We start from the raw sequence: 27,850 nt of genomic DNA on the forward strand, positions 1-27,850 counted from the left end.
AATCCCTTGTGCTTCCCAGGTGAGGTGATGCCCCACCCTGTTTCTGTTCACCCTCCATGGGCTGCACCCAGTGTCCAACTAGTCCCAGTGAGATGCACCAGGTACCTCAGTTGGAAATGCAGAAATCACCCATCTTCTGCGTCGCTCCCGCTGGGAGCTGCAGACAGGAGCTGTTCTTATTTGGCCATCGTGGAATGCCCCAACATTTCTTTATTTCTGGCTTTCACATTGGCATTCTTTCCCACTTTTGTGTAGTTCCAATTTTTTGTTTAGTACTATTATGTGTTTTTTTTTAAAACCAAATATCTTAGAAGTACTATTAAAGAAATTAAATTTTAGATAGGGAAACAAATCACTCATTCCCAGTAAATAGCATTATGTCATGCATTATTCCATTTTAGAAATTCAGCTTTGACTCCCTATTTCAGGTGATTGCCAGTTTGCTATTTCAGGAGTAAGGAGCCAAACATCAGTTACACAAGCAACTTGCACGAGGTCTTGCAACACAAATGGGTCAGTGCTGACTCAAGGGTGCTGCCTAAATTGGGGGGAGTGGGACTTGTGTTGGAAACAAACAAGAGAGGAGTAGCTGACAGATCAATGGTGTAATACTGGAGTAAAAATCCCCAAACTACTACAGCCAAGGATTTTGGGGGTTCTTTCTTGTTCCTAAACTATGTTCTAGCCTCCTGGATGCCCAGCTACATAACTATCCCTGAGTCTGGGATGAAATCTGTACTTGAAACCAACCAAAGGCTGCTGTTCTTCCACCTCAAAACACAAATCTAGCTACTTGCATTATTGCCTGAAAGCCTCTAGATATGGCCTGGAGAAGATGTAAACCCTCTCAGACTCAGTCTCTTGAGCTGGTGACTCTGGGTGAATGGAGGCTTAATACAAATAGAGCAAGGGGTTCTTCATGATCACATAATCCTGTCTACATGCTCACTTTGGGGAAAATCAGGATGCCATGGGCTTCAGAATCAGAGTTTAAGAGATTTATAGATGCCTTAACAAGCAAAAGTGAACACCCCTACTCCCAACTCCATGAACTTGCTCAGGTAACTTGTCCGAAGACACATATCTAGTGAGTGGAAGAATGAGATTAAAATCCAAGTTGTCTAACCCTCAATACCTATGCACATAACCATTTTGCTAAATGAGATTTCCGTCAAGGTCCATGCCAAATAACTTCATGCATGAGAAAATCTCGTGAAGGGCTTACTGTCAGAAAAAGGTAACGAGATCGATGTTTACCCGCACCCTTCACCATTCTCCACCTTTCACGTCTACCCAAAATGTAGTCAATCCTCTCACGCTCTACATAGAGTCCTCACTGGTTCCTCACTATATATTCATGAGTTCATACTTCACACCCAGCATAGCACACACGCATCAGTGGGTCCTAGCTCCGGTTCAGTAGAACCACCTATAATGGCACATCTAGTTTTTAGATCCCTCCCATTAGAGCAAGAGGATCCAGCAGGATGGAGAAACTCATGAACACTAAACTACAATTGGAGAGGGAATTTCAGTTATGTGATAGAGACAGTTTTCCAGAACTAGACTCTTGGGCAAAACTGTCTTGGCAATGAAAAGGCTGAGCTATCACCAAGCTTTTTGGGAGTAGCAAAGAAAACTGTCTCATTTATCACCACCTCTTTGGGACATTTGTTTGGGGGAAAAGAGTGCCCTTGACCTGGCACATTCATTGGGCAGAGAGCTCTGTGTCAGGCTTTCTAGTTCCTTTTAGACTTTCAGAGGTATGAAAAAATCATACTAATAGAAACTTATTTCTGTATATGTATATATATTATTTTTCTTATAATTTTATAGTCTACAAAGTGTATGAAATTTGACCTTTTTTTGATGGGAGGAGTAGAAAGTCATGCTCATAATCTTGGAGTAGCCTTTTGGAAGGTACTAAAAATGGCTGTTGGTGGTGATAAAGTTTAAATAAAACTTGGATGTGCAAGACAAGAGGCTGCAGGTACTGGTCTAAAGAGCAGGTAAATATATAGAGAAAGGCAGAACCCAGCCTGCATTGAGTGCTAGCTGAATTTACACTGAAAGCAGGAACAAAGATGGTAAGTGTTTCTCATGGATTAGGTGTGGGCTTGGCAGATGAGAGCCAGCCTGGAGCCATTTCAGATTTCACCTGAGTTCTGCTCAGAAAGATCAAGTGACCCCAATAGAAGATGGGTTCACCTGATTTCCACTGCTATGGGGGGATACATAAGTAACCAGTTGAAGGTCAATGCTTCACCCACACTATAGACCGTTTGATGTGGGGGCTTCCAATGTACCCATGAAAGCAACTGTGAGAAGAATCGTCAGCTTGGAACATCAGCCAGAAAGAGCTGGATTTAAATATTTGTCACAGCTAGAGGTAACCAATGCCAAATTACATTGGTGACATTCAGGTAAGACATTTCTTGCTCCCTCTTATTCCTCTCACTGTTTTAACCCTGGAGGATCCAGAGGCAGCCTGATGGTGAGTAAGGAAGGATAAGTAATTCACCAGGTAGGGAAAGAGAGATGAAGCCAGCTAAGCACCCCTCTCCCACTGTAAGCACTTTGTTAAGGGGAGAAATTTTAAATGAAATTTTGAACTTTGACTCTTACACTTAAATTGCTGAACTTTTAATTAACAAAAGAGGACTATCCATATGACAAGATGTAATCAGATGACTTTATTATCTAGGAGTGATCTGCTCTGGATTTCTCTCAAGCAAAGGACCACTTCCTCAAAATGGGCAATGAGGAGAGGCGGAAAAGTTGGTTTTTTTATTGCACCCTATGAGTCCACTAACTCAAAGTGTTGGGTGCGTGTCATAGTGTTTTGTGCTGAATTTTCCTGTTATTTGCAAGGGTTCTAATACCATACAAAATATTCCATGTATAGACTAAACATCAAATATTTCCAGCTAATTATTCAAGTAAGACAAAGATGGAAATTATTAGGCATACTAAAAGCAGCAAATATTTGGCTTCAGTAAATTCTTATTGGACTTAAGCTGGTTGACTGTTTAATTACAAATTCATGAAACAAATTAAGTATTTATACAAAATGCAGAAATGTAGTGACAGGAAAAACAGATCAATAAAATTACGAATTGGAAATCAATATCAAGAAATATTCCAGGAATTCAAATGCAAAGCGAAGTTTTAATTCCATAGCTCTGGTGACAGGGATACAGCTTGTGGCTTGATTCCTTTACAAGAGAAAAAAGACTGATGCTTAACTCTCTTTTGAGAAAGTAATCATATAATCTTCTGTTGGATCCCTACAAAATACTCTGAAAATCACTCTTAGCAAACTCTTCCCACCATTAAAATACATTTCCTCTAACTACTAAATGTCCTTTCCAGTAAGCTGAGAGAGATAGAGTTTGAAGTAAATATTCGTATTCATATTCATTCTTAGCTCACTGCAGCCTCCAACTCCTGGGTTCAAGTGATTCTCCTGCCTCAGCCTCCTGAGTAGCTGGGATTCCAGGCATATGTCACCACGCCTGGCTAATTTTTTTTTTTTGTATTTTCATTAGAGACAGGGTTTCACCATGTTGCCCAGGCTGATCTTGAACCACTGACCTCAAGTGATCCACCCACCTCCGCCTCCCAAAGTGTTGGGATTACAGATGTGAGCCGCCGCGCCCAGCCTAATTCTACTTTCTTGACTGGTTATGTTCTGTAGAATATATGTGACATCTCTATATTCAGGCCTTCCTAGGGCCCCAATGCAAAGATAAAAATATTTGGGGTACATGCAATTTTAGTCCATTCCTTGTAATATCCTAGAGGTCACATGAGAAAATAAGGTAGTTAGAAGTTAGATTTTTCTTGAAATCACCTCTTTTAAAAAATTAATTATTTTCAACGTTTTTGAGTTAGAGGTACATGTACAGGTTTGTTACCTGAATATATTACGTGATGCTGAGGTTTGGGGTATGAATAATCCCATCATCCAGGTAAGGAGTATAGTACCTAATAGTTTTTCAACCCTTGCCCCCTTCCCTCCCTCCTTCCTCTGGTAATTCCTGGAGTCTACTGCTGCCATCTTTATGTCCATAAGTACCCAATGTTTAACTCCTACTCATAAGTGAGAACATGTGGTATTCAGTTTTCTCTTCTTGTGCTAATTTGCTTAGGATAATGACCTCTAATTGCTGCAAAGAACATGAGTTCATCCTTTTTATGGCTGTATAGTATTCCATGGGTTACATGTACCACATTTTCTTTATCCAATCCACCACTGATGGGTATCTAGGTTGATTTCATGTCTTTGCTATTGTGAATAGTACTGTGATGAACATGAGAATATATTTTTGGTAGAATAATTTATTTTCTTTTGGATATATACCTAGTAATGAGATTGCTAGGTTGAATAATATTTCTGTTTTAAGTTCTTTGAAAAATCTCCAACTGCTTTCCACAGTGGCTGAACTAATTTGCATTCCCATCAACAGTGTATAAGTGTTCCATTTTCTCTGAAGCCTTGCCAGCAGCTGTTGTTTTTTGACTTTTAATAATAGCCATTATGACTGGTGTGAGATGGTATCTCACTGCAGTTTTGATTTGCATTTCTCTGAGGATTAGTGATGTGGAGCATCTTTTCATGTTTCCCAGCCACTTCTGTGTCCCCTGTTGGGAAGTGTCTGTTCATGTTCTTTTGTCTGTTAATTTTTTTATTTTTTTGAGACAGAGTCTCACTCTGTCACCCAGGTTGGAATACAGTGGCATGATCTTGGCTCATTGCAGCCTCAGTCTCCCAGGTTCAAGTGATCCTCCCACCTCAGCCTCCCAAGTAGCTAGGACTACAGGCATGCAATACCATGCCTGGTGCTAATTTTGTTTATTTTTTGTAGAGACGGGGTCTCACTATGTTGCCCAGGCTGGTCTCAAACTCCTGGAATCAAGCAATCCTCTTGCCTCAGCCTCCCAAAGTGCTGGGATTATAGGCGTGAGCTACTGTGCCTGGCTTCTTTTGCCTATTTTAATTAGGGTTATTTGTTTTTTGCTTGTTCAATTGTTTAAGTTCCATATAGATTCTGGATATCAGACTTTTATTGGATGCATAATTCACAAATATTTTCTCCCAATGTGTAGGTTGTCTGTTTACTCTGTTGATAGTTTATTTTGCTATGTAGAATCTCTTTAGTTTAATTAGGTGCCACTTGTCAGTTTTTGCTTTTGCTGTAATTGCTTTTGAGAACTTGTCATAAATTCTTTCCCAAGGCCAATGTCTAGAATGACATTTCCTTGATTTTCTTCTAGAATTCTTCTAGTTTGTGGTCTTACATTTACATTTTTAATCCATCTTGAGTTAATTTCTGTATATGGTAAAATGTAGAGGCTCAGTTTCATTGCCCTGCATATGGCTAGCCAGCTCTCCCTGCACAATTTATTGAACAGACAGTCCTTTCCCCATTGCTTATTTTTGTCAATTTTGTTGAAGATTACATGGCTATAAGTGTGCAGCTTTATTTCTGGATTCTCTTTTCTGTTCCATTGGTCTATGTGTTTCTGTACCAGTACCATGCTGTTTTGGTTACTGTAGCTTTATAGCATAGTTGGAAGTTGGGAAATGAAATCACCTTTTCTCAGGATGATCACCTGGGCCCAGGGAGATCAAGGCTGCAGTGAGCTGTGATCACACTGCTGCACTCCAATCTAAGCTACAGAGTGAGACCCTGTCTGAATGAAAAAGAAAAAAAAAAAAAGAAATAATCTGTTTTGAAATGTTTGTCAAGACACTCAGGGAGAGATTTCAAATGTAACAATGTAATAGTTTAAAAAGCTTAAAAATCCAGGATAAATAAATGCAGGCCTACAGGACCAAACCTTATCAACACTACTGATGTATTCAGTAATTGGATGTTTCTAATTCATGTGCATCAAAAGCCTTTATCATGAAACAGCTATAAAAAGAAATGGCAAAATTAAAAAGCAGAGAGGCTAAGGACTTTTTCTTGAGTTCTAATTCTGACACTTATTAGCTGTATAATCTTGTAGAAGTTGATATACCTGTTTTCTGCTAGGTAAAAAGGGAATATATTAATGGAATTCTGAATCAATTATAAGGCAAAAAGGAAAAAATAAATAGCAGTCACAATATCACCTGATAAACTGCTAAAGGCTAGAATTGAGGATGTGGCTTAGATGTGTAGGAATAATAGGTTTACTGACACATAGCGCCACACATATAGACCAGCTGGACCTGCTGGTCTCCCTGTGCATGAGCCTGCCCCTGTAAAATATATGATATAGAGGAACAGAATAGAGTGCATGCTCTCTGTGGATATTATGTTAAAATGAAGGAGGAAGGAGCCGAGATGAGCATTGTAAAATTCTTCTTCCAAACTTATCAATAAGGAAAGTCACTAGTGTTTCCCTGGGGAGGACTGACAGAGGTTGGCAGAGAGCACACAGGGGTATTGTGCCAGTGAAGCTCCTTCCACAAGGAAAGAAACACTGGAGTAGAGGGACAGTTTTAGCCCTGAACATTTCCCAGACTCTAATTCTCTTAATACATTGGGCTTGACCATTTAGCCTATATTCCATCAAGCTGTAGTCATCCTCTTGTGGAGAAGCGATCAGCAGACAATCAAGATAGTTCTATTCTTACTATTCTATTCATAAGACTGTTCTCCTAACACTAATTGTGATCCTCTGTGCTGTGGGTCCTCCTGGTACTGTCCAGGGTTGCTTCTGACCACAGAATGCTCTGAAATAGGCCAGATTAATACATTACATAAAATAACTTGTAGGCAACATTGTACCCATAGCTGAAAATCAATTTCCCACCCCAGACGATGTCTATACAAGTTGTCCTATTACATAGTATGTATCTTTGTATATATACTGAGAAGCAGATGCCAAGAAAAGATGAGAAATGGAAGAGATTTATTGGATGGAGGAGCAGGTGAAGACAGGGAATGCCTCCAAAGCATGGTGTAGGTCTGACATCTGTGCAAGAAGAGAGGGAAGGAAGGACAACTGGGTAGGTAGAATCTTAGACTGCAATGCAGCAGTTCTTAGAAAGGTTAAACCTGGTTGATGGAGAATCCTTCAGCCAAAGTTCCTTGTTGGAAGAGTTCTATTTCACTGGAATGGGCATGTTTTAGTACCCTAGTCATCTTCAGTCATTGGTAGAAGCAGCTAGTAGGAAGTGTGGCCTCAGTGTGAACATGATGATGGGTCCAGAGGCCATCAGTCCATTATGATCCTCACAGCAGGAAGTGTGAGCAGTGGATTTTCATAGATGTAACATCTATATAGCCCATCAGAAGTTCCACAATGGCACTGAATGACAGCACAAAAATACCCCAATAATAGTATATAACAAGGCAGGCACAGTGGCTCATGCCTATAATCCTAGTACTTTGGGAGGCTGAGGTGGAAGGATCACTGAGGCCAGGAGTTTGAGACCAACTTGGGCAACATGGTGAGACTTCAGCTCTATAAAAAATTTGAAAATTGGCCAAGCTTGCTGGCATGTGCCTGTAGTTCTAGCTGCTTGAGACACTGAGGCAAGAGGATCTCTTGAGCTCCGGTGTTGGAGCAGTGAGCTCTGAGCCTGGGGTGTACTTAAGCCTGGGTCATAGAGTGAGACCCTGTCTCTATTATATATATATTATATGATTATATATGTTAACAATATATAATTATATAAATATAAAGCAAGATCCTGTCTCTATTTTATACATATAAAATATACATGATTATATACATTCTTCCAAACTTATCAATAAGGAAAGTCACTAGTGTTTCCCTGGGGAGGAGTGAGAGAGGTTGGCAGAGAACAGACAGGAGTATTGTGCCAGTGAAACTCTTTCCACAAGGAAAGAAACACTGGAGAAGAGGGAAAGTTTTAGCCTTAATATATAAAGAATTATATATTTTAACATATAAAATCATATATAATATAAAAGTATACATATTATGTATAAAATATATAAAATAATAAGATGTTTCACATCTGAATATAGACTTCTTCCTATTATCAAATTCCAGGGAGAAATTACAATAAAAAAATTAGATTCCCTTGCAAGTTAAGTCTAAATAAGTTAAAGCCCAAAAAGATTAAAGTCCTAAATAAAATTCTTTTGACTTTATGAGTTAAAGTTTAAAAAATTGAAGTCCAAAACTTGTCTTTCCTTATTTCTTACTCTACTCAGTCTTGGACGAGAGAAGGCAGATGTGCTCATTTCCGTCAGCAGCGCAGTTCCTAGGATGGATGCAGTTCCTTCAAGAACTCAGAATTTGTTTTCATGATCCCCACTTAATAAAATAAAGTCCAAAGAATTCCTAGAACATACTGAATTATAAGAGTTCTAGCTCAGTCACTATGCAATTTGGAAAGCAAGCTAATCCCTGGATTATAATGCTGATAATATAGGATATATGGCTCCAGATCGCATCACTTGGTGAGTCCAAAGACCATATCAAAGTTATCTGCATAACGATAGGTGGATGGAGATAATCCAGGCTTGTCTTATCAGGATTCATTCATTCATACTGCAAATAATTACTAAATGCCTACTATGTGTCAGGAGATATTCTAGCAGCTAATAAAACAGACAAAGATTCTTGCCTTCATGGAGCAAAATTGCATTCTTTTGGGGAAGACCTTTTTTAAACAAGATAATTAAATATTTAACATATTAGTGACATGATAAGGAGAAAAAAACAAAAGAATGGAGTTTTGAGATGTTGAGAGGGGATTAGAATTTTAGCTAGGAGAGCCAGGGAGACTATTTTGAATAAAAACCTAGAGGATGTTAAAGAGAAAGCCATGTGCCTATGTAGTCAGTGATGATTTTAGGGTGGAGGAAATAGCAAATGCGAAAACAGGAGGCAGGAGTACTCCTGGAGGGTTTAAAAAACAGCAAGGAATCCTATGTGGCTGGAGTGCAGTGAGCAAGGTGAAGAGTGATGAGATGAGATCGGGGTACACAGAGGGCAGACCATGCAGTGCTCACTCTGATGAGATAGGAAGCCAGTGCAGGGTACAGAGGACGGTACTGACTTGAATTAACAAGATCACCTGGATGCTCTGCTGAGAAGAGACTCTAAAGGGTAAGTGCAGCAGCAGGAAGACCATTTAGGAAACTGTTGCAATAATCTAAAGAAGACATGACTGTGGCTTGGACCAAAGTGATAGCAGGGGAGGTGACAAATGGTTGCGTTTCTGGATACAGTTTGGTAGCAGTCACAGCCAATTTTCAGGAGTCAGGAAATTGTGAGCTTAAACTCAGTTGGGAGAAATTAGCCATCAAGAAGGTAATCTTTTACTTCCAGTATCAGAGGAAGAGCTACTTCTGCATACTATCTGCTTTCTCAGAGAGCAGCATTTGCAACACTTCTGGCTTCTATAAAAGTTTTAAAATCTTCATATGATGGCAGCCCCAATTAATATGTTTTACTTGAAGTGCCTTTCCTTTATAACATATTCAAATCCTCTTAATTTCTATTTTCCCATTGAGTCTCACGTTTCTGGCACCTCATGCTGATAAGAGTGGGGCTGTGTCTAGTGACACAGCCTCCGTGAAGTCTTATGAACAGGTATCTCAATCCTGTGCCACAGAGGCTATTGCCTGTACCTCTTGCTATGGCCTAAGACTTGCCTCCGGCTTCCTACTATTGTAATCACCCTCAGCAGAGATGTGAATTAAAGCTGCTTGGGAAACAAGTACTCCTTTCAGTCTAGTGAGTGTCTACACCTATGTCATGTACTACGTAAGACCTTGACTTGTCTTCACTTTGAATGTCACAAGCCTTGAGTGGCATTTCTTTCAGTTACATTTTTTTCTCTGCAGGAAAGGGTTAAGCCTCTAGTGTTATATATCCCTTCTTTGTCCCATGACTATTTTTCAGAAAGGCTCATTTGATTTTATAATAATTCACCTTGTAACTTAGGTTGATCCCTTCTTTTCGTGTCTATGGCAAGGCTGGTATGATTTGCTGGATTTGAGCAACTTCTTTCCTTTACTTTCTTACACAGACATTTTTCTTTTTTTCTCTTTTTGTTTTCTAACCTAGAGATGCATTTTTCTCACATACTTCTCTAGGTTTTGTTTTGCGGGGTCTCACACAGTGAGATGTGAAATCTATGCATTCCGTGTTTACCAAAAAACAAAGATATTCTCACCTTCACCTTGCTGAGCTGCATAACATTTCCAGGAGACAGTCACCTAGTAGACCAACATCCAACGTAGGTCTGGATTTGACTTGTCATTGTCTTTTCTCAACCTTGCAGGGCCAAGGCCTTTACCACTCTGCTACTGGCCTTGCTGACAGCTGACCATGAATACATACTTTTTGCAGGGTGGAATATCTGAAAGACAATGAAGAAGGGAAAAGGAACATGAGTCATATTAGATCTTCATCATACATCCTGTTCCTCATCTCAAACTCATCAAACTCTCTTCTCCTATCCTGGGGGTTAGTAAGTAGATACAGGCCAGGCGAGTTACTCTAATGGATGTTTCCCCATGTGGAGGGAAATATCAAAAGCGAGGAATAAGTGCTTCCCCATGAAAGTATGTAAAATACTTAGCACAGTGCTTAAAATGAGGTTAGAACTCAATAAATTTTAACTATTATTTAGCAAAAGAATTGAAAAGTTGAGATGAAAATTAGATATGTTCTATGCATAGCTAAAGTGGAAAAGTATAAACAGTAGAGATGGGGCAACAAAACAAATTCTACAATGATGGATTTTTTGTTTCTCAGTTTTTAGAGTAAAACTCTATGCCTTAAACTGTCCTTAAAATCATCTATGAATACAACCTGTCTCGGGTATGGAACCGGCCTCTTGACAAAGGAATACAGTTAGGTCAGGTGTGCATTTTTTTCTTGGATCTCAGGACCACAGAAATGGGTTAATCCTAATCTTTGGTTATGACTCATACTCCTCACTAGATTGTTCCTTCCTTTCCTCCTTCTTCCCACCCTCCCTTCCATGCTCTCTCTCTTCTCTCCTTCTCTCCCTTTCCGGTCTGCCATCTTTCCAACTTTGTCTCTTTTCAAGGGAGTCTCATAACATTGATACCTTATTTTGCGTGGAATAGAACTTTAGGATTCTCCAGCCTCTACCCGCTTCCTTTCCCAGGCAATTGTCTTTATTTGTGCTGAGTTTGGAGTTGGAATAAATACTGAAAGTGACAGACTTGCCACATCTAGAGGAAAAAACAGCTGTTTTTTTGCTTTCCCCCAAAATTCTAAGTGCATCCCTAAAGCTGAAAGGAAGTGCATGGTTTTGACTCAAACTTTGCCCTGTTTGCCAGCCCCAGGGAGTCTTGGTTGAGGTAGGGGGAATGTAACAAAATCTGACAACAGACAAGCATGATGTGGTGTGAAGTTTTATTATGAAACTTATGTGTAGTTCTGCTTTTCACCCAGTTGTGTCATAGAAAAACAAACATTCATTTCAGTTTTTGCTAACCATGTGTTTAGAAGAGCAGAAATATATAATTTGTGTTTAAATATTATGTACTGTAACACACAATTCTCATAAGATGTCGAAATTATATTATGTATTGATTCATAAGTCAGTTTTAAACTATTTCCTTACTTTCTTTCCATTGTAAGTATGATCATATATGTATTAGTGTGTATAATATCATATATCTATATAAAATATATACATTTAAGACAGGAAAGAGACATATAATTATCATATGAGCAGTTTATCTGCATTAAAGAAACATTAGATAATACAGAAAATTAGAAAGGAAAAAATGTATGGAGCAGTTCCTTAATTCATTCTACTGGCAACTGATATTGTGCTAGGTGAAAAGAAAAATACGTAGATGACTAGGACATAGACTGTACCCTCTAGGAAAGAGATATAAATGAAATATTTTTTGAAATATTCAACAGAAATTTAAAATTTGTCAAGCATTTTTAGTATCCTCTGTATCTTCCTGTTACCTTTAACTTAGTCATTTAGAGTAGGCTCTGTTTACCCAGAGATCATATGATCCACGGGTGACTGGGCCTGGTCATAATTTAACTTTAGGTCCAGTCCTCTTTACACCATGTGTCTATGCTTCCTTTCTTAGAAAGGGCAGGAGTTAGGAAGAAATCTTCCCACTTATTTTGTGGGCCGGGCGGGCTGGGCAGATGAGTGATAAAAGATGCAGTGTTGACTGTGCCCATTGAAGACAAAGAACTACATTAAGATGGAGGTAGGGAAGGAACATGGTTATGCAGTGTATTAATGACTCATTCCAAATTTCACTGGATGGACAACCACGAAAACAGAACATTTTTTCTAAAGTTATTTTGAATAGAGAATTTTAACAAAGTCTGTAATAAAGTCAATAATTTAAAATAAAGTAATAAGGTCAATAATTTTAAATAGGTTTATTAAGTCACATATTGGTCGTGTATAAAGTTAGGAGTTAAAAATAATTTTTTTAAAAAATTGAGATGGAGTCTTGTTCCAGGGAGGCAGATGTTGCAGTGAGCTGAGATGGTGCCCAGGCTGGACTGCAGTGGCACTGTCTCGGCTCATTGCAACCTCCGCCTCTCAGGTTCAAGTGATTCTCGTGTCTCAGCTTCTCAAGTAGCTGGGATTACAGGTGTGCGCTACCATGCCCAGTTAAATTTTTTGTATTTTTAGTAGAGATGGGGTTTCACCATGTTGGCCAGTCTGATCTCAAACATTTGACCTCAGGTAATCTGCCCACCTTGGCCTCCCAAAGTGCTGGGATTATAGGCGTGAGCACTGTGCCTGGCCAAAAATCAATTGGTTCTACTGTGCCTCATTATATGGTATTAAGGACAGACTTCCATTGGTTTCAGATAATCAGAACCATATTTCTGAGATTTCAAAATAATTATGCAGTAAACTACACAAAAGAAGTAAAGTAGTGAAACCCTATAGCTATGCTCATTTTACACAGCAAAGAACTGGAACAGTATTTTAGTTCTTTTTAAGTAAGGTGGTTGAGGCCTCTGCACACAAAGGAGAAATAGGCAGTTGTCTAAATAATTCTGGCATCTTCCACAAATGAAACAAAAGTAGACTATTTGTAATACTCTCTTGATTATGGTTTTTCATATATTTATATATGAATATCAAATTTATAACAAAATCAAAATTACTTTATCACACTCTGCTGCTTTCATTTATCCTTCTACCTATCCATTCATCCAGTAAATATTTATATTGAACTTACTATGAAGAAAAGAACTCTGCTTGTCACAGTATTATCAAATGTCTCAGTTGAAGAACAATTGCATGTCACTGGGATATGGGTTTAAATAATAAAACGAAGCTTTTATGGAAAATTTGGATATTATTTACAAAATAAACAAGTTTTAAATATAACAAGCAAACAGTACTCAGTTTTAAAAACTGAGGGTTTTTTTTTTAAAGAATACTCCTAAACTACTATGCAATTCTGAGTTATGAGTTTCTATTATTAACAAACAGATGAAAAACTCTTCCCTAGTAAGACGTGTCATCAGTGGATTTATTTCTAACTCTGTGGTTTATTTCATTACATGATGAGTAACATTTTTTCCTTTGTTAGTTATAGAGGTTGAGAAAAATTTGGTGAGCATGTTTCATGTAGGCTAAAAAAAAAAAAAAAAAAAACCCAAACAATGAATTGTTCTTCGCCAGACTGTATATCTGGCTCCTAGATCTCTCTTCTGAGTCCTGGCCTTCTATTGTTCATTGCCAACTAGATATTTCTGTTAGTGATCCATAGGCACAATAAACTCAGTACTCAGAAAGATGAAATCTATGCAGTCTCACACAAAGCTACTCTGCTTGAATTTTCTCTCCTAATTAATAGTACCACCATAGATCTAGTTTCTCAAGCTAGAAATTTGATTCTTATCTAGAGCCTGTCTTTTTTTGCATTCCTCATAGTTACTAGGTCACCCAGTTCTGTTCATTAAATCTTCAGAAAATGCCCAGAATCTTTGCTTCCTTATCACTGCCACTGCTTTAGTGTCATTCACCTTTATCTTGCTTGGACTATGGCAAAGATCCCCAAATGATCTTCCTGCTTCTAGTCTTTCAGTACTCTAGTCCATCCTTTACACTGCCATTAGAGGAATCTTTTTCTAACTTAACTATGCTCATGTCACTCTCTTTCTCTGAAAGCTTCTGAGTGGATCCTCATTAACTACAGGAACGAGTCTAGTCATTTTAGCTGGCATTTAAGAGCCTTTATAAGTCTGATCCTAACTTTTCTTTTCAGACCCATCTCTCTAGAAGTATCATGTGCTTCTGCCAAATGGGATTGCTTGTCTGAATATATACCCCATGAAAGTTCTTTTGTATATCTATGAGATATTGACAATGCTATCCTTTTGATTAAAATGTCTTACTCACTTCTCTATTTGGTAAACCCCTACTTATCCTTCAGTGCCTATCTCAAATATAACCTCCTTTAAAAGGTCTTATTTGAAATCCTAAGAAAGTGTTAGTTCCTTTGCTTCTGTGCTGGGTTGTTCTTTGCTGGCCACTTGAGATCCCCTCTCCAACATCCTCTACTTGCCCTGCGTCCTCAGAGGTTGACCTCTTTGGATGACAGTAACAGGTTTCCTTGTCCTCTGACTTTCCAGTAGATTTGAACAGTGGGACACCCTGAAAGAAACTCAGAGGATGGAAAAGTATGATTGTAATATTTCCCTACATCCCTCTCTTCCAGGCCTTGGATTGGCAGGGGCTGGATTAACTGAAACAGAGTTCCTGTGAGGTAGCTCTCTCCTATAGCTTTCTTTCTGAAGTTTGGTAATAGCTCTTTCCCTTTGTCTCTTCAGGCCAAGGAATAAGAGCAATTTTCACTGTTGCTGCTTCACTATCCTTAATTGTCTATACCTTTGTAAATAACTTCCTTATTAAACTCTCTTTAATCACTCCTTTTCAGTATGCCATCTGTTTCCTGTCCTGACTGGTCCACTTCTGTGGTACCATTTAGATCTCTTTTAAACTATACTTAATACACTGTATTCCAATTGTTTTTGCCTACCTGTTTGTTTCCCTCATTGAATTCCTGAAAGGCAGATCTGAATCCAGGGAAAGAATCATTGTGACTAGGTAGGAAAGAGCCTTCCCTTCCTAGGAGGGTTTTGCAAAGACCACAGTAGGACACGCAGAGGCCAGAGCAAGAGGGGATCTCTGGAATGTGCAGATAACCTGAGGGACATGGGATTAATCTTTGAGAATCAAGCAAAGAGCTGCCTGCCTGCCTTACCTATGGAAATCAGAGGCATCAACCTCAAACCAATTTGGGCTAAAGTCTGAGATGCTTGGCCTGGCATTTGGCACTCACTGATACAATCTTCCAAATTTCATCCGGTAAAGAGCCAAGAACTATAAACAAAAGGGCAACGACTGTAAGAACTGTGTAAGATTTCTTAAACTTCCCTAACTATTGGAGGTGAGAGTTGGAGGATCCCAATACAGTTTTCTTTTCTTTTCTTTTTTTTTTTTGAGACAGAGTCTTGCTCTGTCGCACAGTCTGGAGTGTGAGGTGCCATCTCGGCTCACTGCAACCTTCGCCTCCCAGGCTCAAGCTATTCTTGTGCCTCAGCCTCTGAGTAGCTGTGATTACAGGCAAGCACTACCATGCCCGGCTAATTTTTATACTTTTAGTAGGGACGGGGGTCTCACCATGTTGGCCAGGCTGGTCTCGAACTCCTGACCTCAAATGATCTGCCTGTCTAGGCCTTCCAAAGTGCCAAGACTACAGGTGTGAGCCACTGTGCCTGACCAGATCCCAATAAATATTAATAGCACTTCTTCCTGCTTGAGTTTTCAACAAATTGAGAAATAAGATTACAATAGATAAAGGTTAAAATAATAACAATAGTAATGATAGCTCAAACGACTAGAGCACTTATTTTGTAACAGGCACTGTTCTGCGCTTTATATATGTTAACTCATTTAATCCTCACATAATCCTATGAGTAGATACTATTAGCCCTATTTTGTAGGTGAAGAAATTGAAGCCCTGGGGAGGTTAAGTAACTTACCCAAAGTCTCATGGCTATTATTAAGTAGCAAACTCAGGGTATGAACTAGTTTGGCTCCCAAGTCTATGCACCTAACCACTACATTATATTGCCTCTTGAGAAATAACACATTTAGTACAGATTAAACTGATGGTGGAGAATGTGGTTTTTATCTATGAACAAAAAATAGTGAACCCCTACTCACAGACAATGCTGGATTTCTCTAGGCTTCCTTACATGAAGCCAGTCTCTGAAAAACATAGGGCATGGAAGAACAGAAGTTATCTTCTTTTCAGGCTGCCTGCTGAGAGTAGGTGCCGAGGGAGGGAATAAGGGGCCTGTGTTGCATGCTCACTTTCTTTTTTCATACTAATCAATCAGATTATGTAATTTCTCCTCCTCTGGGAAGGAAAGAGTTGAGGGGTGGACAAAGTTTAGGGAATACCATACTAGTGGAATCTTCTTCATCTGGAAGGAAACACCAAAAATTGGGAAGGGATATTTCCCCCAATGTAGCATTCCTATATTTATTACTGTTAATTTCTTTTTTTAGTTCTCAATATGAATGCTACATTGTACTATAATCATTTGCTTGTCTGTTTCTACCTCCCTCTTCCTTCCTCAACTATGTGATTCTTAACAGCAGAAATCTTTTTCTATTAATCTGTGTTTCTCCAGTGACTGGCACAGGGTAAGCACTCAATAATTGCTTGTTAAATGAAAGAATGAATAAATAGACATTTCTCTCTAATTCTGAGAGAATACAGAAGTAAGAACTTAATACACATTAAGACTGTTAGCTCAGAAATAGGTTAGCTGCTTCAGAAATTCAGCTACTTGGTTTGAGTTCATCTTCAGCCTCTTTATTGTCTTTTATTTTTAAATATATATACAGGGGGTTAACAAGTGAGCTGTTCAAGCTGAAAGCTTCTTACTGTTACTGCTGCTGTGACTCACGGCTTTACTGAAACTGAAATCAGGAAAGGTGTAAGGAACAATACAGCCTGGCAGCTCCGCACATACCTTGATTATTCCTTGCCTAGGAGAGAGAAGTACAGTGTGCAGGACATGGGCTTTGGTGTCAACCTGGTTTTGAAAATCCATTTTGCAACTAACTAGCTATGTGACTTTGGCCAGATTATGTTTGCAGCATAGAAACTATGTTCTAGTAGTTTTTAGGCAATTTTCTTCTGTGAGGGCATCATTTGCTTTTCAGAAAGATTCCCATTTGACAGCTTTTATGGAATTACTCATGCTCTAGCCTATGGCCTCCTTTTCCATTTTTGAAATCTGCCTGCTTTATCTTCTAGACATCAGATTCTGCTGTCTGATAGCATGTGACTATTGAGAAATGTGATTATTCCTCTGACTTCTTTAATTTATCCTGCTTTTCTAGTTTGTGATTGTATCTCAATTAACTATTTCCTTAGTTACTTATTGACTTAATGGAATCCAGCTTCATTGACATAATTTGTGAACTTTGGCTACCACTAACATCTGTTTGAACCAAGTAGCCTGTCAAATTGCCCTGATATGTTTATTGCCTCTTCTAGAACTGCAGAAGCTTACTATCAGTGGTCACTTCAAAAATGAATCAGTTATTTTAGCCTCTCAGTAGAGTTATCCAAATGTAAGACATGTTTCCTTGACCAATCAAGCCTGTATGTTTTATACCTGGTAACACATACTTCTGGGAATACTATATGGAATTATCCAAATCCTAAGCATCTAAAGAAATGGTCATTTATAAACCAGGATACAAAATTTGTATTTGAAAGACCTCACCAATGCCTGGTTTTCCAAAACTGAACTCTCACTGCATTACATTACAACCAAACGACAACTTGTCAACTGGCTTCCATTTATTATTCCTTTCATGGTCCTACTATTCCAATGAGTCAAGTTCATTATTTTTTTCAAAGTTTAATTCACAAATTCAGAAACTATTCCCTGAAGGATACTAAAGAGTAAGTAACAGTGACATTTGCTCACATTTGTGTATGATTTTGCAGTTTATAAAGTATTTTTGAATCCATTTTCTTACTGGATTTAAGTTCTGTAACAGATGATCTTATACAGGCATATCTTTAAACTACTAGAATAATAATTCTTGGGTTGATATTTTTGACATGCTGGAATATTTCTGCCTCTACAGCCATTGTTCATTCATTCACTAATTCCTTCATCTAACATCTATTGACTCTCCCTTTTTATTAAGCACTGTGCTAGAAATTCTGGAAAACAGATGAATAAACATGGCCCTTACATTTAAGCCAGGGAGAAACACTTAAAATTAATCAACAAAAATATGATTTTAAAATACTGTAATATAGGCTGGGTGTGGAGGCTTACACCTGTGATCCCAGCACTTTGGGAGGTGGAGACAAGCAGATTGCTTGAGTTCAGGACCAGCCCAGGCAACACGGCAAAAACTTATCTCTACAAAAAATAAAAAAAATTAGCCAAGTGTGGTGGTGCATGCCTGTGGTCCCAGCTACTTGGGAAGCTGAAGTAGGGGAGCCAGGAGATCGAGGCTTCAGTGGATTGAGATAGTGCCACTGAACTCCAACCTGGGTGACAGAGAGAGACCCTGTCTCAAAAAAAAAATCTGTAATATAGATTCATACTGCATAAAGAGCTAAAAGAATAAACCAAGAGGAGAGGTTAATTTTGCCTTAAACCTAGGGTGACTCAGCTTCAAAGAAGAGGTAATTATAAAGAAAAACAAGTAAAAGCCTGAAGCAAATTAAGATTAATTTAAATTCATTTAAGTGTTTTTTATATCACATAATAGATTAATTGTTTTCCTTGAGTGTGTGGGAACAGTATAACACGAGGAAGGTTGTGATGTCTAACAGGCAAAATAGGGTGTCATAATTTAAAAGAGGTTAGAAATCACTCTCTTAGTACCCTAGAAGTTTAAACACTGGATTACTCAGACCTTGTTATGTGTAATTTCTAGGTGATGAATACTGGGAAAAATTTGTGCCAAATCAGCATAACTAAAGGGCTTTAATAGCAATAACTTACTTATCTTTATTGTAATAATCATGAAAAGGTGACCATATGGCATCAGAACCTAGATAAGTATTTCCCACTTCATAAGTTAGGGCATTTTAAGTTGTATTTTTTAAGGATATTGAGCAAACACTTTTAATTCTCATGTACCTAACAGTAAGGACAACAGTGATTTGCTTTCTTCTTGGTTATAAACACTTGTGTGTGTGTGTGTGTGTGTGTGTATGTGTATGTGTGTGTTTAAAGGATGTTTTTAGCATTATAACATACCCCAAAGCTCTACTTGAGTTCTTTTTAAAAGGACAATTACAACAGAAGAAGAACAAACAGGATTTCCTCTATAACTAATATTGACTTAACTTTATAGGGTCCTAAGCCTGAACTCCTCTGTTTATTCATGAAACAGATCCAGGCTATTGGTCCATTTGAATTTATTTCCAAACTTCACAGTTCAGACTGTACAGCCAGTTTAACTCTTGGCTTCTCAGGTGACTTGACTTGCAAGGGTTATAGAAAAGACCACAGCAGTGTTGTGATGTTGCAAAAGAAACCCATGCCCTGGCCCATAGCCCAGTAGACTAGAGTCCCTCAGCAAAAGAGAGTTTCCACTGTTTATACTTGGGAATTATCCCTGGTTTAGCCTTTGTCTCAAACCATCTGGATGTCAAAAGTGCTAATAAGCAACTGACTTACTGGAGGAATAAATTCAATCTAGTGATTCTATTCTGGAAGGTTCTGTAAAGACAGAGATACTGGCAATAAAGAAGCAAAGCAATTTCCTAACTTTTGAGGTCATCTAAACCTAGTTGTGAGACAGTATATTGATAACAGAGTGGCCACTGGAAATTCTTCATAGTGGTTCAACTTTTTTGTAGATGAAAGAATCCATGTTTAGATCTTGTCCAACAACCCACTTCCTAGCTTTCTTAAAAGTAGCAAGCATGGATTCTTTCCTAGAGACCCTGAAATTATTTCACAGCTCTCATTGTGAAAATTGTTGGGAAAGTTTTATGAAACTTGGGGTTTCCTGAGAGTTATCAAGATCATTTTAAATTTGACCACAAAGCTAATGTCAGAGAATAGCAGCTTTAAGGCCTCTCAAATCACAGTATTGTACAAGAAAAAATATTCTTTTTTTCTAACGAAGAGTAGGGTATGTCCTGTTATTATACCTTTTCATTTTCCTGTATTAGCTGGTTCATTGACCTATGTCAGAGATGAAAACTGAGTGTACTTTTAATTTATTTTTACATGGAAATAGTTATTTAGGTAATGGAAAACACCATTTTTGTGAAATGGCTAGTAGGCATAATTGTACTCATTCACTTTATTTCAAGATCATGCTTTGCTTTATTAGTAAAAAGCATTTGTCAAAAATTTTAACTTTGAGATTTTCTGAAATTATCTTTTTTTCTTTTCTTTTTTTAAATTTGAGACAGGGTCTCACTCTGTCACCCAGCTGGAGTGCAGTAGCACATCACAGCTCACGGCAGCCTCAACCTCCCTGGCTCAGCCTCCAGAGTAGCTGGGATTAGAGGCATGCGCCACCACCCCCAGCTAATTTTTCAATGTTTTGTTTTGTTTTGTAGACATGGGGTCCCAATATGTTGCCCAGGCTGGTCTCAAACTCCTGGGCTTAAGCTGTCCTCCCACCTTGGCCTCCTAAAGTGCTGGGATTACAGGCATGAGCCACCACACTCGGCCCTCAAAATTATCCTAAATATAGCAATGCTAGTAATGAATTGGCACATAGTAACCACCTTTTTCTCTCCACTAGCTATGAAAGTGTCTGTTTCTATAAGTAATTATTTCTTTCCAGCTTTACAATCAGTTTTCTTTTGAGTTTTCCTTGGAAACCTCACACTCTCAGGAAAAATGTTCCAGACTCTTTCACTTTAAAGGCCAACACATGTCTCTCATGTTTCATTTAAACTTCTGGTCAAGGAGTTAGCTTAATGTCAATCTCTCTATCATATCTGATGGTTCTCTGTGGCCTGGAAACATACAATTGATAAGATTTACTAAATGCTTTTTATGTGCCAAACACTATTGTGAACACTTTCCATTTAGTAACTCATTTAATTCTCATAACCCTATGAGCTAAGGTCATCAGCTAAATCAACCTAAGTTAGTAGGCATCTTCTTGAATGTCATACGCAATTTATTAATCCATTCATAAAATACATATAGAATATCTCCTAGGTCCTAGATGCTCTAGATAGAAAAGTATGTAAGACTGGGTATCTACGCAGACTTTTAGGAGTTTGCGGTCAAGCAATTAGTAGCCCCAATTGCAGTTGCTTTGCTGGACATTGTGTAATTAATAAGGCCTCAGGCACATAGTATGTGGCAACTGATATGATGAATACATTCTTTTCTATTCCAATTAGAAGAGAGGATCAGAAACTGTTCACATTCCTGTGGATTAGATAACAATCTTCAATTACACTTTTGCCTTAGAGCTATATTAATGTTCTTACCTTCTGTCATAGTATACTCTGAAGAAATCTGGACTGCCTGAACATTCCTCTGATACATTACATTGATGACATTATGCTGATTGTTCAGAATGAGCAAGAAGGCACTAGTATGCTAAAGGCCTTGGTAAAGACACAGTGTTGCAGAGGATTGGAAATAAATCCTATGAAGATTCCGGGATTTGAAACTTCAATGAAGTGTTTTAGGAATCCAATGGTTAGAAACATGACAAGATATCCCCTTCAAAGTAAAAGAAAATTGCTGCATCTTGCGTTTGCCACCACAAAGAAGGAAATGACATGGCTGGTAGGCCTCTTTGGGTTCTGGAGGCGATGTTTTCCAAACCTATGAATACTGCTAGACTGAGTGACATAGAAAGTTGCCAGCTTTGAGAGAAGAGGTCCAGGCTGCACTGCAAACAGAGCTGCCACTTGGGGCATACAATCCAGCATATTTCATGGTGTTAGAGGTGACAGTGGTGGGAAAACATGCAGTGTCTTATGGCACGTATCATTGGGAGAATAACAATGTAGGGCCCTGGAATTCTGGGGCAAGGCTATGCCATTTGTAGCATAGAATTATACGTCTTTTGAGAAAAAGCTCTTGGTGAGTTACTGGGACTGGTAGAGGCAGAGTGCTTCACCATGGGGCACAAAGTGACCATGGGTCTAGAACTGCACATTACAAGTTTGGTTCTGCTGGATATGTTAAATCACAAAGCTGTATAGGTCCAGCAGTAGTCTACTTTAATATGGAAAATTACATCAAGGATTGAGCCTGAGAAGGACAAGGGACATGGCAAATTGCATGAGCAGGTAGTCCAGACCAGTATGTCATTCACAACAGCTGAAACAGCACCCTTCCCTAGCTTGTTCCTATGGTCATATGGGGGCCCTGTATGACCAACTGAAGGAGAAGGGAAGCTTAAGCTTGATTTTTGGGTGGGTCTATTCTGTATGTGAGTACAAGCTCAAAATGGACCATGGCTGCATTACAAACACATTCAAGGATAGCCTTGAAAGACAGTGGAGAGGGAAAATCTTCCCAGTGCATGGATCTGTAAACAGTGTACCTAGTCACTGACTTTTTGTGGAATGAGAAGTGGCCCAGTATATATAGACTTGGGAAATAGCCAATGGCCTGGCTGTCTGGTCAGGGGCCTGGAAAGAAAAGAATTGGAAGATTTTAGAGAAGGAGTTCTGGGACAGAGGCATGCAGGTAAACATGAAGAGTTTAGTGTGACATATTATGGCCCAACAGAAAGTATCTACCATGGAAGAGATTGTGAACAGTGAAGCAGATATAATAACCAGACCAGTTTATATAAGCCAGTCTCTGTTGTTGGCTACCCTGAAACTGACATTTTGGCACATGAACAAAGTGGCCATGGTGCCAGAGACAGGCTATGCATGGGCCCAGGAGCATGGACCTCCCATCGCCAAAGCTGACCTAGCTTCTGCTGTTTCTGAATGTCCAACCTGTCAGCAACAGAGATCAATGCTGTTATATCACTATTTCTTAATAAGACCAACTGGCCACTTGGTGGTAAGTCAACTAAAAGGGCTAGAGGGTTGTTTTCACCGATTCTGGGTACAGGCTTGTCTTTCCTGATTGTAGTACCTTAGCCAGAACCATAATCCAGGGGCTTAAAGAATGTCTGATCTATGGGTATAGAGTACCACACAAAAAACATTTGAACAGGTGACTCCCTGATCATCAGGAGAAGGTAGTGCTGCTTATAGACAATATGGATAGGAATATGTATGCAACTCCTATGTGATCTACTTGAAAGCCTGCTGGTACTCCTTTGGCCCACTGTAGCTGTGAAAGGACATGTACAACTCTGACTCGAAAAGGGTATGACTGCCAAGGGCTCAGACCCATCAGGAATGAAGGTTTGGGTCACACCACAAGGTAAGCTTCCATTACTTGCCAAGGTGATAGCTGAGGTTGAGAGGACTTGGAATGGATAATAGAGGTGGGAGAGGTTAAGTACCTTGTTGCAGTCTCAAGCCCAACTGCAGCAATGGGGCTGTAGTTCATCTCACTAACTTCCTTCTAAGTTTTCCCTCAGGAAGAAAAGTCTATAGGAAACATGGAGGATGTGTTCCCTAAATTTGCATAGAGAAGCAGATCTGTCCAGAGAAAGAGGTGGACTGTGGGAATCAAGAAAATCTGTCATTCAGCCTGGGTGTGGTAGCTTGCACCTGTAATCCTAGCATTTTGGGAGGCCAAGGCAGGCAGATCACCTGAAGTCAGGAGTTTGAGACCAGTCTGTCCAATATGGTGAAACCCTGTGTCTACTAAAAATACAAAATTAGCTGTGCATGGTGGCGTGCGCTTGTAATCCCAGCTACTTGGAAGGCTGTGGTAGTAGAATCACTTGAACCCGGGAGACAGAGGTTGCAGTGAGCCGAGATCGCGCCACTGCACTCCAGCCTGGGCAAAAAGAGTGAAACTCTCTCTCAAAAAAGAAAATTTGTCACTCAAATATTCTGCTATAGGGAGCATAAGTAACTACTGGACCCTTACTCTTCCGGATCTACCCCTGTTTCTGTACTGAGGCAATACTTCTTTTGGGCTTCTCCTAGTCAATAACAGCAGGGGTATAATGTAGGCCCATTCCTGTGAGATGAGGGACTCCTTTTAACAGGTGACTTTGGCTTGAGGACTCCACATTGGCCGGTTGACACTTTCTTAGAATGATGCTGTAGTATAAGGCTCTTTCTACCTAATCCTCCTTCTTTTCCCCCACTTTCCCTATTGTGAGACTTGCATCACAGTCTGAAGACTCTCTCCACTTCCTCTGGCTATCTTCCACTTACCTTTCATAGGCATTTTCCACAGTAAGTCACTTGCACGTCTAATTCTGTTTTGGCATTTGTTTCTCAGAGGATACAAACTAACACAATGCCACGAGGGAATAACACCTTAGCTAACAATAAAATGGTAGGGTATGAGGAAGACAGAATTAGAATCTACCTCCTGTACTGGATCTACAGAAATGTAGTATACAATGTTGACTGTGTTCTATGAACTATTTTCTGCAAATACCAATTCAAAAAATGTTATTTTTGCTAACTTAAATAAAGAGGAAGTGCTGGAAAATAAAATGAAAGTAAAGGAATCACTTCCTCTATCTCTAACTGTTCTTTCACTTTTTTTTCCCTATTTACGGTTTTTATTATTACTTAACTGGTAATCTTTTGTATAGTGTGGCAGTCTACAAATTTATAACACTTGGCATTTGAGCAAAACACTGCTAGAAAACCACTGAAAAGGTGTGTGCCATGAAGGAGCAAAAGCATAATCTTAATTCATATAAATGAGACCATTTTGTTACTGCCTAGTCAATTGTTTGAAAAGAAAAATGAACATTAGGAATCTTGCACCGTATTCTTATCTATGTTACTACCATTTTGGCACATCTCTTAAATTCTTGAAACTGTATCTTACGTAACTGGAAAATCAAGTAAAGGCATTTTCTCTCTAAAGAAAGACATATCCTTAGATGGGTCTTTTATATATTAATCATACTTCATGATATGTGTGCGTGCATATGCACGTGAGTGTGATGTAGAAAAAATCAGCATAGGATTTGGGGTAAGGAGACCTGAACTCAGCTCTACAACTTGTAAGAAACCTGGGCAAGTCCTATTGCCTTATTGAGTTTTGATTACCCTGTAGGCTGTTGCAAAGTTCAAGTGTAACAGAGCATGTGAAAAGGCTTTGTAAATTATAAAATGCCATATAAACGTGAATTTTTATGATAGCGATGATAATTAGGGATCTTCTTTAGGACAGCTCCTGATATATGACAGATGTAAATAGATTAGGATAAGCAGGAAGTTAATTTAACTCATTGTATGACTCTACTAGGACTTCCATAACAAAACACCATAGTAGCTTAAACAACAGAACTTTATTTTATCACAGTTCTGGAGACTAGAAAGGCTAGAAGTTCAAGATCAAGGTGCTGGCAGGGTTGGTTTCTCCTGAGGCTTCTCTCCTTAGCTTTCACCCCTTCTTGCTGTGTCTTCATTTTTTTTTTTCTTCATCCCTGGTGTCTCTTTCTCTTCTTATAAGGACATCAGTCATATTGGATTAGTGCCCCACCATTAGGACTTAATTTAACCTTAATTACCTCTTTAAAGGCCCCATTTCCTAATACAGACACATTGGGCTTAGGGTTTCAACATACCAATTTTGAATGAACACAATTTAGTCCATAACACTCATCATTAAGTATGTTCAAATCTATTCCAGGGTCTATTTGAAACTATGCTGGTCTACCTCAGGATAATGTGGTTCCTAGACCTCCTGCCTCAGGGTTACTTGAGGTGCTTGGTAGAAATGCAGATTCCTCAGTCCCATCTCGGGTTTAATGAATCAGAATCTCTGGAGTTAGCATTCAGCAACTGCATTTTTATCATCTGGGTAAAAGTTATCTGGATGATTCTTGTGTACCAAAGTTTAACAATTACTGTTATAATGGAAAGCACATAGAGCTTTGGAGTTCCATGGCCTGGTTTCAAATCCTGGCTCCACCAACTACTAGATGTGTAATCTTTGACAAATTACTTAATCTTTCTGCCCCACAAATTACTTAATCTCAATTGTCCCATATGTTGTAAAAATGAGGATTATTATTTCTACCAGCAGATAGTTGTGAGGATGAGAGTAAGACGCTTAGAGGACCTCACATGCTGTAGTTGCTTTATAATATTTTTATTGTTATCATTCTCGTACTTTATCTTCTGATAAAACAATGATTCCATGAACACTTTCATTTTTATGCCTTTTTTCCTTCCTTGCAATGCCATCCTCTCTCATATCTAAATCCTACCCATCCTTTAAGACAGATTTTAAATCTCATCTACTTTATGTCACCCTTCCTGATCCTCATTGCAATTTGGCTATCTTTTAGGACAGGGGTCCTCAACCCCCAGACTGGTACTGGTCCATGGCCTGTTAGGAATCAGGCTGCACAACAGCAGGTGAGTGGCAGGCGAGTGAGCATTACCACTTGAGCTCCACCTCCTGTCAGATCAGTGGAGCCATTAGATTCTCATAGGAACACGAATCCTTTTGTGAACTGCGCATTCAAGGGATCTAGGTTGCATGCTCCATCTAATGCCTGATGATCTGAGGTAGAATAGTTTCATCCCGAAATCATCCTCCATGGGCCGTGGAAAAATTGTCTTCCACAAAACCAGTCGTTGGTGCCAAAAAGGTTGGGACTGCTGTTTCAGGATATTCCATTTTGTATTACAGTTATTTGTGTATTTCTTGTTCCCCACTGACCATTTATAACTGATTCTATCCTAACACTTGTACACATACACGCAACACACAAATGCATGCAACACATACTTTTCGAGGGTACCTAGGACAGGGCTTAAATTAATAAATATTTGCTGAATGGAATCAAAGGGGATATGCTTTTTGAAGGTGAAGATCCCACTTAACTCTTCGTAAAATTTAGGCTTATTTTTTTTTAAGTGATTTTTGTATTTTTTGTAGAGACAGGAGTTCACTATGTTGCCCAGGCTGGTCTTGAACTCCTGGCCTCAAGTTATTCTCCTAACTCAGCCTTCTGAAGTGCTGGGATTACAGGCATGAGCCATTGTGCCTAGCCAAAATTCAGGCTTTCTATGCCCATGATACAAGAAGTGGTAGCTCATGTTTTAGGGGCTGGTAGTATACAAGAAAATTTGAAACAGAATTTTGACAAATGTGAATGTATGCAGGGAATAAAGCTAATATATACCTTCATTCTTATATCCCAGTAAGTGAACAGAAGTGGAGCCTTTAGTTATTATTATGAATATGTGGCCAGATAAACTTCCTGCAATGTGTAACTCTGGAAGAGTAAAGAGTTTGAGAGTGAGATTGATGAAGGATGAAGGAATTTTGATTGTTAGAGAAACTTGGAGCCCACAGTTTATTTTGAAACCATTTTTAGTAAAGATTTAGTCAGGTTCATTCCTATGAAGGTTTAGAAATATCTGGTCTATTTTATAGCACAATAAAACCTCATGGTTTCCTGGTTGGCTGGTATTTGTTTAAAGAGAGTGGCTTGCTGGTCTGGACAACATTTGAGAGGCTATAATGAGAGGAAATCTGATGTAAACCGTTTCACCTGTAAAAAGGAGGGTCTCTAAGGAATAAAATCATCCATAGCCATGAAGTTCACTGGTTAAAGAGCCATAGTTTTGATTTGTTTAAAGTGTTGTTCATGTTAGAGTGGATGTTAGTCATCCTTTCAAACATGATTACACATCCCAAAATACAGTATTAAAACCTTGAATTTATATAAGGGTTCTTGTTATTTTTCACAGTTTGCACTTATATTTAATATAGTTACCAA

General features: G+C 38.9%; 1 protein-coding gene across 1 annotated transcript in view; it reads right to left on the reverse strand.

Annotated features, from left to right (window-relative positions):
• The window catches only part of PSMA1 (proteasome 20S subunit alpha 1), a 121,042-nt gene that overhangs the window by 84,683 nt on the left and 8,509 nt on the right, over positions 1–27,850 (reverse strand). Inside the window, exon 2 of the mRNA XM_009186524.3 lies at positions 10,154–10,339. Coding sequence (XP_009184788.1) covers positions 10,154–10,174 — 21 coding nt within the window. The 5' untranslated portion in view covers positions 10,175–10,339. The remainder of the gene's footprint in view (positions 1–10,153; positions 10,340–27,850) is intronic.

The sequence above is a fragment of the Papio anubis genome, chromosome 12 (assembly GCF_008728515.1).
Source record: "Papio anubis isolate 15944 chromosome 12, Panubis1.0, whole genome shotgun sequence".
Lineage (NCBI taxonomy): Eukaryota > Metazoa > Chordata > Mammalia > Primates > Cercopithecidae > Papio > Papio anubis.